The sequence below is a fragment of the Passer montanus genome, unplaced genomic scaffold (assembly GCF_014805655.1).
Source record: "Passer montanus isolate IOZ18808 unplaced genomic scaffold, ASM1480565v1 scaffold10, whole genome shotgun sequence".
NCBI classification, from domain to species: Eukaryota; Metazoa; Chordata; class Aves; order Passeriformes; family Passeridae; genus Passer; species Passer montanus.
In genome coordinates, this window is record NW_024356505.1 from 12,036,219 (window position 1) to 12,049,497 (window position 13,279).

Here is a 13,279-nt window from a genome sequence, read left to right on the forward strand (position 1 = left end):
TATGGCTTCTCTCTATGTTGAAGTCCAAGAGACCTCTAGGGTTTTTTTTGGTTACTTGACACTTCTCGGACATGACAACTATTATGCTGTGTTTGAACAGCCAAAGGACATTGTATATTTTAAAAGTAGTGTGTCCTGGAGATATACCCAGTGCTTTTTGATGTTAAAGTTTCCAGTGCTTTTTGCTGCAAATTAGAGTCTGTTTCTTGCCATGAACTCTGCCAATCACTGCCAAATGCCAGATAGTCACCCATGAAAGCTGAAGGTGCTCCTTCTGAACAAGAGCAGTGAAGAGAACAGGGATTTATCTGACCAAAGTCTGTTCCAGAAGCAAAACATTTGCTGCTTGGTTTCAAGGGGATGTCTGAGCAGTGAGTTTGCAGGAAGAGAGTTTCTGTTCCTGTTGAGAGCATTTGACCTCTTCTTGTAAATACAGACATTACCATTAAACTGTTTTGCTGAATGGAGCTTGCAAGTAAATAAGAAAGTTATCCTTTTAATTTACTCCATAGTTAGAAACCTGAGATGCTTGTAACCTGCTTTAAAAAGAAAATGAAATAAATCTAAACCTGTTAAAAGTACTTGTTCTTAATGAAATGCCATACAGATTTAGCTTCCAGATAGAAAGTGACCATACCTTCTCCAAAATGCTCCGCTCCTAATTTCAATCATAACTTCAGTCTCAAGTCCATGTGTTGGGCCCAAATCACATAGACCTTGCTTGTCATATTGCTGTTCTGGGGTTTTTTTTGGCCATCATTGTGCTCACTGTCTTTGTAGCTCTCTGATGGTTCCTGGAATATTTACCAAGCTGACTCATCTTCACTCCTGGAAGAGCCCCAGGAGAGTTCATTTCTCACCCCACTTGTGGAGGTTGGGGCTGGATAACAGATTTGTTCTGGGGTATTTCTAACTAGGTAAAGTAAATGCCATAAGGAGAGATTGTGTTTCAGGTGAAAAGAGGGCATGTTGATTGAAATGTTACAGCAAACTATATTGCCAGAAAGTGCTGTAGATTGGAAAAGGTTTCTGTTCAGAAACTGGATGCTTCAGACTCCAGCTGCAGGGAGAGAGGTTTTCTGCTGCAGAGTGGTGTCTTCATGTTAAATATAACACCTAGTTTTAATTTTGTGTTCTGGTTGGTTTTTCTTGTCTGTGGCTTTTGAGGTATTGTTTTGTTTTGTTTTTAAGGAAAATGAATTCTTAAAATGTACAAAATGCTTTACTAGGGATCTGAAATTACTGCTTCTCTCAGAATTTAAGGCTCTTCAAGGAAAAAAATGAATGGCAAACTTCAATAATCAGTGATCCCAGCTCAGGACTGTTGTGACAGTGCAAGTGAGGAAATTGTGAAGTAGTGCCTCCCTGTTTCAGCAATGAAATCTCTCTTTCTAAGGAAACTTCCTTACCTTTATCACTGATTTTTCTTGGACTCCTCCTAATTATGAATTCTTTGCCTGAGGCAATAAAATTTGAATTGATACACAATTTATACGGCCAGCTCAAGTTTTGGAAAGCATCACTCTTTTGTAATGTCCTCTGTTGGTTTTGGGTTTTGGTTGTTTTTTTTTTAAGGTATTCAGTTACCATGACAACTTTTACCCACGCTGGAACTCTGTTACTGGGAGTTCCTGGCATGCCTTGTATTTGCATGTGCTGCAGGGAGCACTGTTATTAAACAGACTGTTAATTATTCTTCCAGTCACTTGCTGAGACAACTGATGTGACAGTAGATAGAGCTCTCTGATTCCAGGTGAAAGTGCTCATGCACAGCTCTCTGCAGCTAAGCTTTCATGATCACTGCTTTTAGGAGTTACTCGTCTATGTAGAGGGTTGGTTTTGGTTTTTTTTTGTTATAACATGAAGCCATGCTTAGTTGGTTAAATTATCAAGGAACAGAGAAAAAGGGAAATTTATTTAATTACACCATCATTTTTTGGTAGCATTTTATTGGATGTTTGCCTCTTTGTTTGGATATATTTTGGGCCATTTCATATAGATATTTATTACTTTCTTTGTGAGTTTCTATTATTTTTAATTAATTTAAATCTGTAAAAATATGCTTGATACTGTACTTTGTCCTCTTAATAAATAGCAACAATTAAAATGTTTTTAGGATTCAAAATTTATGTAATTCTTTTTTGAGACTTGCAAATTTATCTTAAAGTGTTTGTTTAATTTATTTCTTGTAAAATGCAGTAATGTGCTTAGCTTGTATTAATCAAAGGATTTATTATGATTCATGCTAGAATATGGCAGCAAGAGACAGCATCTGATTATTTGGCTTCTTTTTTTTTCCCTTTTAGGAGTTTCCATGGGGTACAGATCATGCCACTGGACTGCATTTGGGTAAAGGATGAGTTCAGTGTTTCTCTGAGGAGTCTTCCAACACATTTTCCAAATTACCTTTTAATGGTTTTCTAAGTGAGCTTATGTGGAACAAATAGTCCTGGATCATGAGTGAAGAAAAGAACTTTGGTGCATCCCAGAAGATGCTGTCTCCTTCAAGAAGCACTAGCAGCTGCTCCTCCAAGCAGGGAAGTCGACAGGTACTTTTTCACCAAGCTGAAAGCATTGCTAAGATTGGCTGTTATTTTTTTATTTCTTTGATATCTGAAAATCTCTTAAACCTGGTTTTCCTGTTGCTTGCTTGTTTTATCACTTCTTTGCTTTCCTCTTTCTCTTCTTTTTTTGTTGGTAGCAGCATCTTGTTTTGAGTCAAATGCATTAAACACATATTACTGAATAGCAGGCATGCGTAAAACTGGAATGTTTATTCTTATTGTATGTACGGTGTCTTTATAGTGAAATAGAGCTGCTGTAGCATCTAGGTCTCAGTGGTTTGATCCTGAAATACCAAATCTTTTCTGTTAGGCACCACTTTTGTGGTAGAATATTGTGTAACTGCTCTGCTTATTTCAAGTTTCCAAGGAAAGGTGTGCATGCATGTGTGAAAGATAATTTATTTTTCATGAACCTGACACAAGGCTTCTTTGAATGTCCGTTTATGCTTGTTCTTGCTGTAGAACCATAGATAGAAAAATGAGCATTTGTGTAACACGATGCTTCCGCGAGCCAAACGTGAAGGTTGCTTTGTTTTCTGCTAATCTTTAAACCTCACACTTTCAAAAGACCTGGCTACAAGTGTTTGCACCTGGCAGGTGAGGCTGCTGAAGATGGCTTTGTGGGCAAGAAATGCTGACCTGCAGCTGCACTGAGAATTAAACTTGAATGTGCTCGATTCATGTTTGCAAAGTCATGAGCAAAGTGCTCAACATAAACTTTTATCTGTACAAGTGCTGCCTTAGTGGAGCTCTTGGAAGCTGCCTCAGGCAGAAATTTTAATTGGAACTGAGCATCCCAATCCCCCAAAAGCTTTGGAGTCCTCAGCTGCGTTTTGAAACAGCACCTGCTCTTCTAGGACTCCTGGCCGTGTTCGTACAGTTGGCAAGGCAGACAAATGTCTGAACAATTTATGACTTTTAAAGTGCTGCACTTGTGAGAAATGCTGTGCATTTCTAGTATGCTGAACAATAAAATCCTTGCTCTCAGGATGTCTTTTTTGTTTTCCTGAAATATTATTTTTTTTATCCTCCATATGAGATTACCTTTGAAAAGTGTAATTTAAAAGATTTGGTATTGTCTGTTCAACAGTTCATGTCTATCAAGTGTTATCATGTATTATTTAAATAATAAGATTTACATGAGTATGACTAAATCCACTGGTATGTAATACAGCCAATATAAGGAACCATACTTATGCCATTTATTTGCCCTTTCCATCTGTATATTAGTTTAAATTGCAATACTTTAGGTCTTCTATTAAGACATCAGCAACCATCTAAAGTTGTATGTAACTGTTAAGAATCCCCTAATTTAAAAAAGACCACATGTACAATAACCTTGAGGAGCTTTTGTTCGTTCGTTTGGATTTGTTTTGGTGTTTGTTTCAAAATCCTGGTACAGAATAGCGGGATGTAACACTGTTACTGATACTTTTTTCTTAATAGTATCCTGCAAGTTTAAATGATGTTGCCAGGTGCTGTGCAGATTAGGGAGTGACATGCTATGATTTTGATATTCTTTTCTTCACATTCCAACTCCAGGGAGGGCTTCTTATTCCTCCTTCAAACACTTGCATCTCCTGTGCTCGTGGCTGGTGGGTTAGTGACAGATCTTCCTGACGGGTGCTTTTCTCTGTGCTGCTGCTCTGATGCTGTACTTTGAATCTGATTAAGTAGAAAGAAGATCTGAAAATTGTGGGGGAAAGAAGAGTTGGAGCAGGGTGAAATTTTCCCAGAAAATAGCAGGATCTGAATTCTGAGCCTCTCTTGATTTCCTACATGCAGACAGTTGCTGGTGTATGCCAGCACCCAATAAGTGACCTGAGGCTGGGATATGGAAGCACAGTAGTGCCAGGCTGCTGGGTCTGCTAAAGTTTAGTTCCATGGAGGGAACTAAAGTTGGAGGGCTGTTTGTGGGGAGCATGACTCCTGTGATGCAGAAAATGAGCCACTGTGCTAGAAAAGAGTTGACTTAAGCGGGGCTGCAGGATTTTGAGGGATCCACTCCTTCCTTTGCTACATCTGGTGCTTGTTTCCAGCCAGATGCAGTACATTGCTGTGTGAGCTGAACAGGTGAACATTTAATCCTCTTCCAGTAAATTCACCTTCACTTTGAAGCCCTGTGAAAAGTTGGAGGCAACTGCCACTTCCAACCTCTTTGCTATTCTGTTCCCCTCTCCTTCAGTTATGGAAAGGGATCTCTGTTTCACAGAGACACAAATTTAGTTTTGTGATGAAAGAAAACTGGTGTTGGCCTTCCTTAAATTTAAATTGACCTGTGATCAAAAGAAGGTATGTTGTGCTAGTTATTTTTAAATCTAATATGTTAACTAACTTTTAAAATAGATCCACTGGGGAAAAGCTTTGTGACAGGAGAACTGTTTTAAAAAATCTCATGTTCCATAAAAGAAACTTCCTGCCAGTTTTATGAACCGTAACAAGTGCCTTAGTTGCAGCTGATGCCAACCCTTATCCTCCACAAAGTAGGTTTCTATTTTTGGCATTTTAAAATATTTGGTACAACTGACTGCATTTTGCACTGAAAGAGAGTGTGACACTCTCATCTGTTTTGTTCGGGGAGCTGCAACTGCAAGCATCAGTCTGAGAGCCATTCAGAATCATTCCTTCATACTTTCCCCTGAAACAGTTTGCCTTAAGGAGCTGTATGGTGCAGAATATTGCAGAAAATGAGAAGACTTTTATTATATCAAAAAAAGAAAATAAGTCCATTATTAGGTAAATGTATTCATCTCTTAAGACCAAAGTCTATGGGTTTTTTCCTCAGCTATAGACCAAGTGTGCACCAAGGAGCGTGTACAGAGGAATTTTTCAGTGCTGATGAGTGCCTCTAGACCTAAGAAAAGTAAAGATTTGGTTCCTTCCTTAGCCTCGAGTGAAATTTCTTCCTGAGCAGCAAAAGCAGTGTTGTTCTTTTGGGTAGATTTTGACCCATAATGATGCAAAAGTCTTTTGTAGTGTCATAATCTTAAAACACAACCAATCTAGACAGGAGAAATTTTGCTAGAATTGTTAATGCCATTCATCTGGGAGTTTTAGGGTCTTTTTTTGGGGGGAGGTGCCGTTGGTTTTTTTCAAGTTAGTGCCATGTTTTGGACTATTTCTTTCTGTTCCCTATTGTGGGGTAAGAATAAGCAAAAGGGAGTATCATCAGAATGCTTTCAGGAAATCTTTTGTCTCCAGTTTGCTCCTCTGCTATTTCAGAGGGATGAGTAGAGATGATAATCGACCAGCCTGATTCATTTGCCTTCATTTTAGAGAGTAAGCAGTTTTCTTTCACTTCTGCAGCTGCTCCCAGGAATAGCCAACTGATGCTTTTTCCTCATTCAGTGAGGTGTCAAATCTCTTGCAAAACAAAAAGCCTGGTCAAGATCTCTAGAGTCTGGGTTGAGCAAATGGATTCAAAGCCAGTCACAGCAGCAGAGTTTTTGAAAAATGTGAGAGTTTGTTCAGTTGGGAAAGGTTGGGTTTATCTGGAAGGACATATATGGAAGAGGAACAGATTCTGTTAATGCATCATGGCACCTTGCATGTATCCAGCAGGTCCCTAAACTGTTAGTTCTGTGAGCTTTTAAGAGGATCCATTTCTAATTCAACTCAGCCACGTTTATGTACAGCTGACAATTGAAGTGTGAGGTTCCCAGGGTACAGAGATGAGTAGCAGATCTGCCTTCTACCTGAGATTTGGCAGGCTGTCCAGCCTGCCTGAGGGGAAGCAGGGCTTCCACTTCAGATTTTCTTCCCATTTTCACACTTTTTATTTGAGCAGGCACTTTCTTAGGCCACATTGCTCACATTAAGAACTGTGATAAATATGACTTTCCTGCAGGAATGTGAGAGACACCTTGTGTCTGGACTGCAGGAGAGGTCCAGGCAAAATCTGAGTTGTAATGCAGGGAACATTGTATTCTGTACTAAAAGAATTAAAGAACACTGTATTCTGATTAAAACTATTAACACTGTATTTATTCCAGATGAGTCTAATTGGCTGAGCTGTTTCTCAGCTGCTTCTTTTCACCTCACACATCCAGTATCATGGGTCTGTCTCATTTCAGGAGTCCCTTTCTTTCTAAGCTTACCCTTAAGGAAGGATGAGGCTCCATGGTGACTCATTGCAGCCTTTTTGAGTACTTAATGGAGCATATAGAAAAGACAGAGAAGGATTTTTTACATCGTGATAGGAGAGTAGAGAATGGTCTCAAACTGAAAGAAGGGAGATTTAGATTAGCTGTTAGGAGATTTTTACTGTGGAAGTTGTGAGACCACTGCAGCAGCCTGCTCAGAGAACTTGTGGATGTCCCAGCCTTGGAAGTGTTCAAAGCCAGGTTGAATGGAGGCTCTGAGCCACCTGGTCTAGTGGAAGGTGTCCCTGCCCATGGTCTTGTAAGGTCCCCTCCAACCTGAGGTGATCTATGATACTGTAAATCTTCCTCTACTGAGATAAAATTTCTGCTGTCTCCTGCAATCAATGATATATTGTGTTTACGCTTAACCAAACTGTGGAAACTTGATCCCAAAGCTGGAGAAAGTTCCTGTGTTAGGTACAACACTGGAATATTGTAAAGGATCTACTGTTCACTACTACCAGATTAATTCTCAGTGGAAAAGTTATGTGCTTGGGTACTGCAGTTTAACATATTTTGGGAAGACAAGGGATATAGCTTGCTTGGTATTTGGGCAAAGCAGCTTTTAAGTTCTTCTGGATACTTTCAAGAAGAAAGAAACAAAACCATAAACACAACATTTTTCCTAATCTCATAGCTGCTCCTGTTAGTTCTTAATTAGAATTATATGACAAAATGTATTACCTCATGAAAACTTTGGTTAGGACAACTGCACTTCTGACTTGTGTTGAGGTAGTACAACATCATTGCATGGTCTGTAGGGTGTTGGTTGTCAGGAGCTGCTCAGCCCCACATTTCCACTGCTTGTGGCTCATTGTGTGGTGAGTGTGGCAGACTGGTGGCAGACTGAACTCAAAGCAGGAAAGCAGAGCAGCTTACCAGTTTGTTCTATTAAATGAGGCGCAAGGAAAATAACGGAGTGCCACCAATAGTGTGGTGGAATTGTTAGATGTCTTTCCAAAGGTGGCTTGTTTCTAATGCCTTATTACAAAAGTAATGAGCACATTACCTGATGTAATTTTTTTCTGTGTTTATAGAGGGAATTTTAAGGATTCTGAAGATGGATAAATGAGGACAGCTAGCACACTTGCTGGTTTTATTTTGTTTCATTTTTCTTTTATTTTTTTTTTTTTTGAGGCAGCCAAGTCTTTTGGGAATACTTCCCTTTGTTACAGGGAGCACCATAAGTACTTACCTACCTACAATAGCTCTCTTCTCCCTAATGTGCTTCATACTAGTCCTTTTTTGTTATCATACTCTATGTATTAAAGTATTCTTTATCTTTTTCAAATACAAGGGGATGGTGGTAGCACATACCATTTCCTGTCAGTTATTTATAATGCTGCATCTGCCAAATCCTGGCAATAAATAATTCATGAGAACTCTCATCAGAAACCTTGAAACTCATGTTACATTGTCATTTGTAGTTGTTCCATAAATAAAAGCTATAAAAATACTATGAGATTTAGACTCTTCTCTGGTTTGTTTCTGCAAAGTCTTTCATTTTAGAGTTCCTGGTAGCAAAAAAGAGAGATTCACTTTTAATTGGTATAATCTGATGACGGGTGACTTCTGTTTTTCTTGTAGTTTCCATTTATGTTATATTCCTCATACTACTTCCCTGGATTTTTATATTGTTTTTAGTTTAGTTTGATTTGTTTTATTATTTTTACTTCAGGGAGACTGCAATTTACACCAAACACAAAACCTTGAGTTACTGAGTAACAAAAGAGTTTTATGGAAAAAAGATCTTCATTTTTAGTGTCTTTTTTTTTGCTTCATAACCTACAAAACCTATCCTTTTAACATAGGACATTTTCTGTCTCTGATGACAGAAGGTTTTTTTGCTAAATTGTGACTATGCTATGGTTATGCATTGTGTGTATGTATGTGCAGGAAAAGATACATGTAAAATTCAATGAAGGATGATGTCATAAAAAATGTATTTTGTTTAGTGGTATTGTTTCTATCAAAATTAAAAAAGGACCTTACCTCTCTGATGATAGATAACAAAGTGTAAAGATGGATCCTTGGTTATATTTCAACATCAATTGGGTTTTGTCTTTTTTTCTTATAGCCTTCTTCTTCTTGAATCTCTCTTAACAATTCAGTTATTTGGAAGAAATAAGATCTACATTTGGATTTTCTGTTTAAGCAGGACAGCTGGGAAATTGTAGAAGGACTCCGGGGAGCAATGAATTGTACCCAGGAGCCACAGAAGCAGGAGGGCTGCTTGCTGAAAAAGAGGAAATGGCCTCTGAAAGGCTGGCACAAGGTGGGAAAGGAATGTGAGTCTGAAAGCTTGAGTGGGACTTACATGGTGTGGTTTTGTGACAAAAAGGTTGCATAAAAGCAGAGAAGGTGTTCTCCAGAGAAATGGAAGGGGGGACGATGTGTTTGTGCTATTTTTCTGTTTGTGGCTTTTGTGTGTGTGTTTTGTTTGGTTTTAATTCTCTACATTTCTGTTACAGAGATATTTCTTTTTGGACAGAGGGATTTTGAAGTATTCTAAATGCCGAGCTGATGTAAGTGATCTGAAACCCTTTAAGGCCATTATAAAGTAACAAGTATCCAATATAACAAGAATTCCCTACTGATGGCAGGAGAAATAGTTTTCAGTAGTTCTAAACAGTAGGTTGAAAGGGGAAGAAATGCTGATTTCAGAAGGTAATATTTATCCTTTTGCTTTCATCTGGAATGACTGTGGTTTTACTTTTTTTGCAGATAGAGAGAGGAAAACTTCATGGCTGTATTGATGTTGGACTTTCTGTCATGTCTGTAAAGAAATCAACAAAATGTATAGATTTGGATACAGAGGAGCAGATATACCACCTGAAGGTAGGTCTTCAAGATTGTTTTAACCTTGCTCCCAAATTACTGCCGTTAGCTGTGAAGTTTGGAGCACTTTTTTTTTTTTAATAGCAAGAGATTTGTGATTTGCACTAATAACTTTTTAGTCTCATCAGATTAGTTGGCACTTAATAATTGGAGAGGTCTTATTGTATTGTTTTAGGGCCCAGAATCAGTAACCCTGTCCTGAACAGAAGTCTCATGTTTGGCAGTGCTTTTTTCATTTCTTGCACAAGTGATTTTATTTTCAGTATCTCGATCCTTGTCTTTTCTATAAGAAGTATTTTCTCTGGTCAAGTATGAGGATTTATAATTGCAGAATAAATTGTTTTGAAATACATGAACAAAATCAAATTTCTGTTTGTAATTAAACACTGACATAGCTTTAAGTATGGCAATTAAGAAATTATATATGTGAGGGGCTTTATTCAAATTTTAAGGGTTTTTTTAGTCTGTAAGCTGCTCTAGTATTGTGTTCTTCATTGGAGGCATAGTTACTGACTGTAGTTTCTTTTTTTCACTGGCTTTATCTTGTGATTGATTTTCTGTCATGCCTTAGCTCATACAGTGTGCAAGGTAGGAGCATCCTTAGAAAAACTTTCCTGATACTTTGCCAGTAAGCAAGGCAAAGGTCATCCAGGCTAACTCTCTAATGAGCACAAAATTCCATCATTTCCCTGTTAGTTATTTTGAATGTGAATGTCATCCACCCTTGAAATTTTGTGTAGGTGAAGTCTCAGGAGCTGTTTGATGAATGGGTAGCGAAGCTTCGCCATCACAGAATGTACCGCCAGAATGAAATCTCCATGTTTCCTCACGACGCCAACAACATTTTCTTCCCTGTGTCTACTACCACGGACTCTGTCCCAGGTTTCTGTGATCCTACACCAGGTAGAAAGGTAATAGTTTTTATTTATAAATAATGAGCTTCCATAAGGGATTAAATTAGTCTAATTTGTGTTCATTAAATAAAGAGCGTAATGGAAATTTGTGGTGGTACTTCAGTTATGTTCTAAAATGTCAAGAGGAAAATTTATTATTTATTGATTTACACCCGAGCACTTTCCTTTATGATGTTGTTAAACTTTTAATAGTTTTCACTATTTTAATCCAGTAAATTGTACTTTCGCAGTGAATTTTAAAACTGTGTATTGAGTTAGAATCCTCATAATTTTTGGGACATATATCAGTATTTGTCTGATACGTGCTGGGGAATATTAGTCACAGTAGAGTACTCAGCTAGATATTTTTTTCCCTTTAGCTTTTTGCTGCATATCCTTTAGCTTATAAACCTTCTCCCCTTTTATATGAATGAAGCTGACTACTTCACTAAGGAGTATGTAGGAATTATGCAAGAAATTATAAATACAAGGAATATATATTATACATATATTGTATTATTTATATATTTATATTAGATGTATAAATACATTATTTATATAGATATTATATACACAAGTAATTGTACAAGAATTTATATTTTAACTATTTATATTTTAACTGAGGCAGAAGCATTACTCAAATCAATCCAAGGGCTGTGCTGTGGGTGGATATGGGGTTGGGAAGTGTCCAGTCAGCAGTGTACTTCTCTTTTGTAAAGTCTGTGAATTAGTTTCACAAATGGGCTGACAAACGCTCAGTCCAAACCCATAAATGGCTTCCTTGCAGTTTCATGGAAGATGGTGTGTGTTCTGTGCCTTCAGCTGTCTGTACATGGACTGGCTGACCTTCACCCAAAGCAGATCTTCTGCTCCAGTGTAGAATCACTGGTTGCTTTTGACAATCAAAAAAACTGTTCTGTGTTGCTACAGCTGAGATGTAGTAACTGTTTCTGTCGGCTCCAGAATGGCTCCTAAGCAGCAATGCCTTTCTTGTTCTCCTTCTTCCCAAGGCTTGCTTTTCCCTGGTGCAATTACTTTATGATCTGAGCAGGCTTGTTCCCCACTACCCGCAGTTCCTCGCTTTATCCTGTAACTGAGAGTGAGTTTCAGCAAACACAGACGTGTGTCTGAGCAGCTTTTTGCTGGTGGTGGAGCGGGAGGGAGTCAGTGTGAAGGAACAATATCTCACCCTGCGGTCACGAGGCCGTTCTGCAGAATCGTCTGCACGCATCTCTGTGCCAGCAGCAGCTCCATGGCTCTGACAGCCTGCTCTCCTCAGGCACTGTCTGCAGGGCAATGGCAAATCTCCCCTGCACATTTAGTTATTTTCTCCTGAAAGACAGCAGGGATAGAAGTGGGGGAGAATATCAAGGGCAGAAGTGGAACATTGCAAAGTCTGTGGTATGTTTATGCTGGTGCTCTCAGAAAAAAACCCAAAAACCCAAACCAAAGAAACCTATGTGATCAGCATAAAATCGAAAAATCTATTGCTTACTGTCAGGAAACTAACCATTTCTTCTTTGGCATGAAAGACTTTAATTCAGACTATTAATCCAGATTTGCACTGCAAAGAAGCCCTACTTATTTTCATGTGAAAAATAGAAGGGGATAGTTCTTAAGCTGCAGTTAATCACCTTAGCTGTGCTCAAGCTAAATGGAAGTCTGCCAATTTACACCAGCCTTAGCTTGGTGTTAGTTGATATCACTCCAGCACTTAGGTTATTTTGAGAAATATATATCAAGTGAAATTTGAGTTGCATTTTATTTGCTTTTAGCAACACCTGATTGGTTTTCACATCTCATTTTTTTTAATTGTTGTTGAGAGACAGCTGTAGGTATCTACACATGTTTATGTGGAATTCCTGGTTTCTAAAGCTTAACTGTGCTGATCCAAAGCAAAACTATGAAAACTGGAGCTACACAAGCTCTCTCTTGTCTGCTTCTTGGCAATCCCTACTTCTTTTCTCATGCTCATCTCACTTATGTATATGAGTTCTGGAAAAGCTGGTTAGGTGAGGCCAATCAATGAAGAGATAAATGTGGAATTGGTTCACAAAAAGCCAATATAATTGCCCATCATTAAATGCAGTTTAGTTGTGCTTTTAAAGGTGATGAGATTATTATTTGGATATATATGTTTGTGTATATCTATGTCTAAATATATGACTAAAGCTCAGACAGCTTTATGGAGGAATAAGCCAGCTAAGCTGCATTGATTAATTTTAAAACAAGTGTGCTCACTGATGCTTACTGCTATTGCATATTGACCAAATACCAAATGATACCACATGGATGGTGCATTTTATTTTATTCTGAAACTCAGGTTGCAGGTTATACTGTAAACTTAAAAAGGCCAGCTAAGAAAGCTGCAGCTGACTGAGATGTAGATGAAGTTTCTTATTAATAGATTTAAAATTAGTACTACTGGAGTTTCGATATAAAGTGAGCAGGAGATTGTAACCAAGGTTGTAAATTGTATGTTTCAGAGAAGAGCCAAACAATTTAGTCAGCTTTTCTCATAACCATAAGTAAAATGGCTGTGTAAAGGCACTAGGATGAAACAGTTTAAAACTGATTATTAACAAGATGTTGACAAACCATGTGATTTGTGCATCTTCCTGGCCTCAGTTTTGTTGAAAATTAAAGGTTTAGTAAGATGTACAAATAATTAGGTATTTGAGTGGCTATTATTTGTAGGTACATCAGAGAAGAAAACAGCATTATAGGCCACAATCAATTGGTAATAATACTGGGTAAAAATGTCTCCCCTTTGGAAGCTATTTAATTATGCCCTTCAGTTAGCTCTTAAGCAGAATTTCCATCACCTCTTGGAGCATCTGAT

At 38.1% G+C, this 13,279-nt stretch overlaps 1 protein-coding gene across 4 annotated transcripts in view; it reads left to right on the top strand.

Moving 5' to 3' along the window:
- Positions 1–13,279, top strand: part of OSBPL3 (oxysterol binding protein like 3) — an 86,978-nt gene that overhangs the window by 38,946 nt on the left and 34,753 nt on the right. For 2 of the 4 annotated variants that reach the window (XM_039711621.1, XM_039711639.1), the window contains exons 3-7: positions 2,307–2,549; positions 8,862–8,981; positions 9,178–9,231; positions 9,431–9,544; positions 10,285–10,455. In XM_039711621.1, the coding sequence (XP_039567555.1) occupies positions 2,457–2,549; positions 8,862–8,981; positions 9,178–9,231; positions 9,431–9,544; positions 10,285–10,455 (552 nt within the window). In that variant the 5' untranslated portion in view covers positions 2,307–2,456. The remainder of the gene's footprint in view (positions 1–2,306; positions 2,550–8,861; positions 8,982–9,177; positions 9,232–9,430; positions 9,545–10,284; positions 10,456–13,279) is intronic. The other 2 variants (XM_039711631.1, XM_039711650.1) reach the window with 1 other exon arrangement.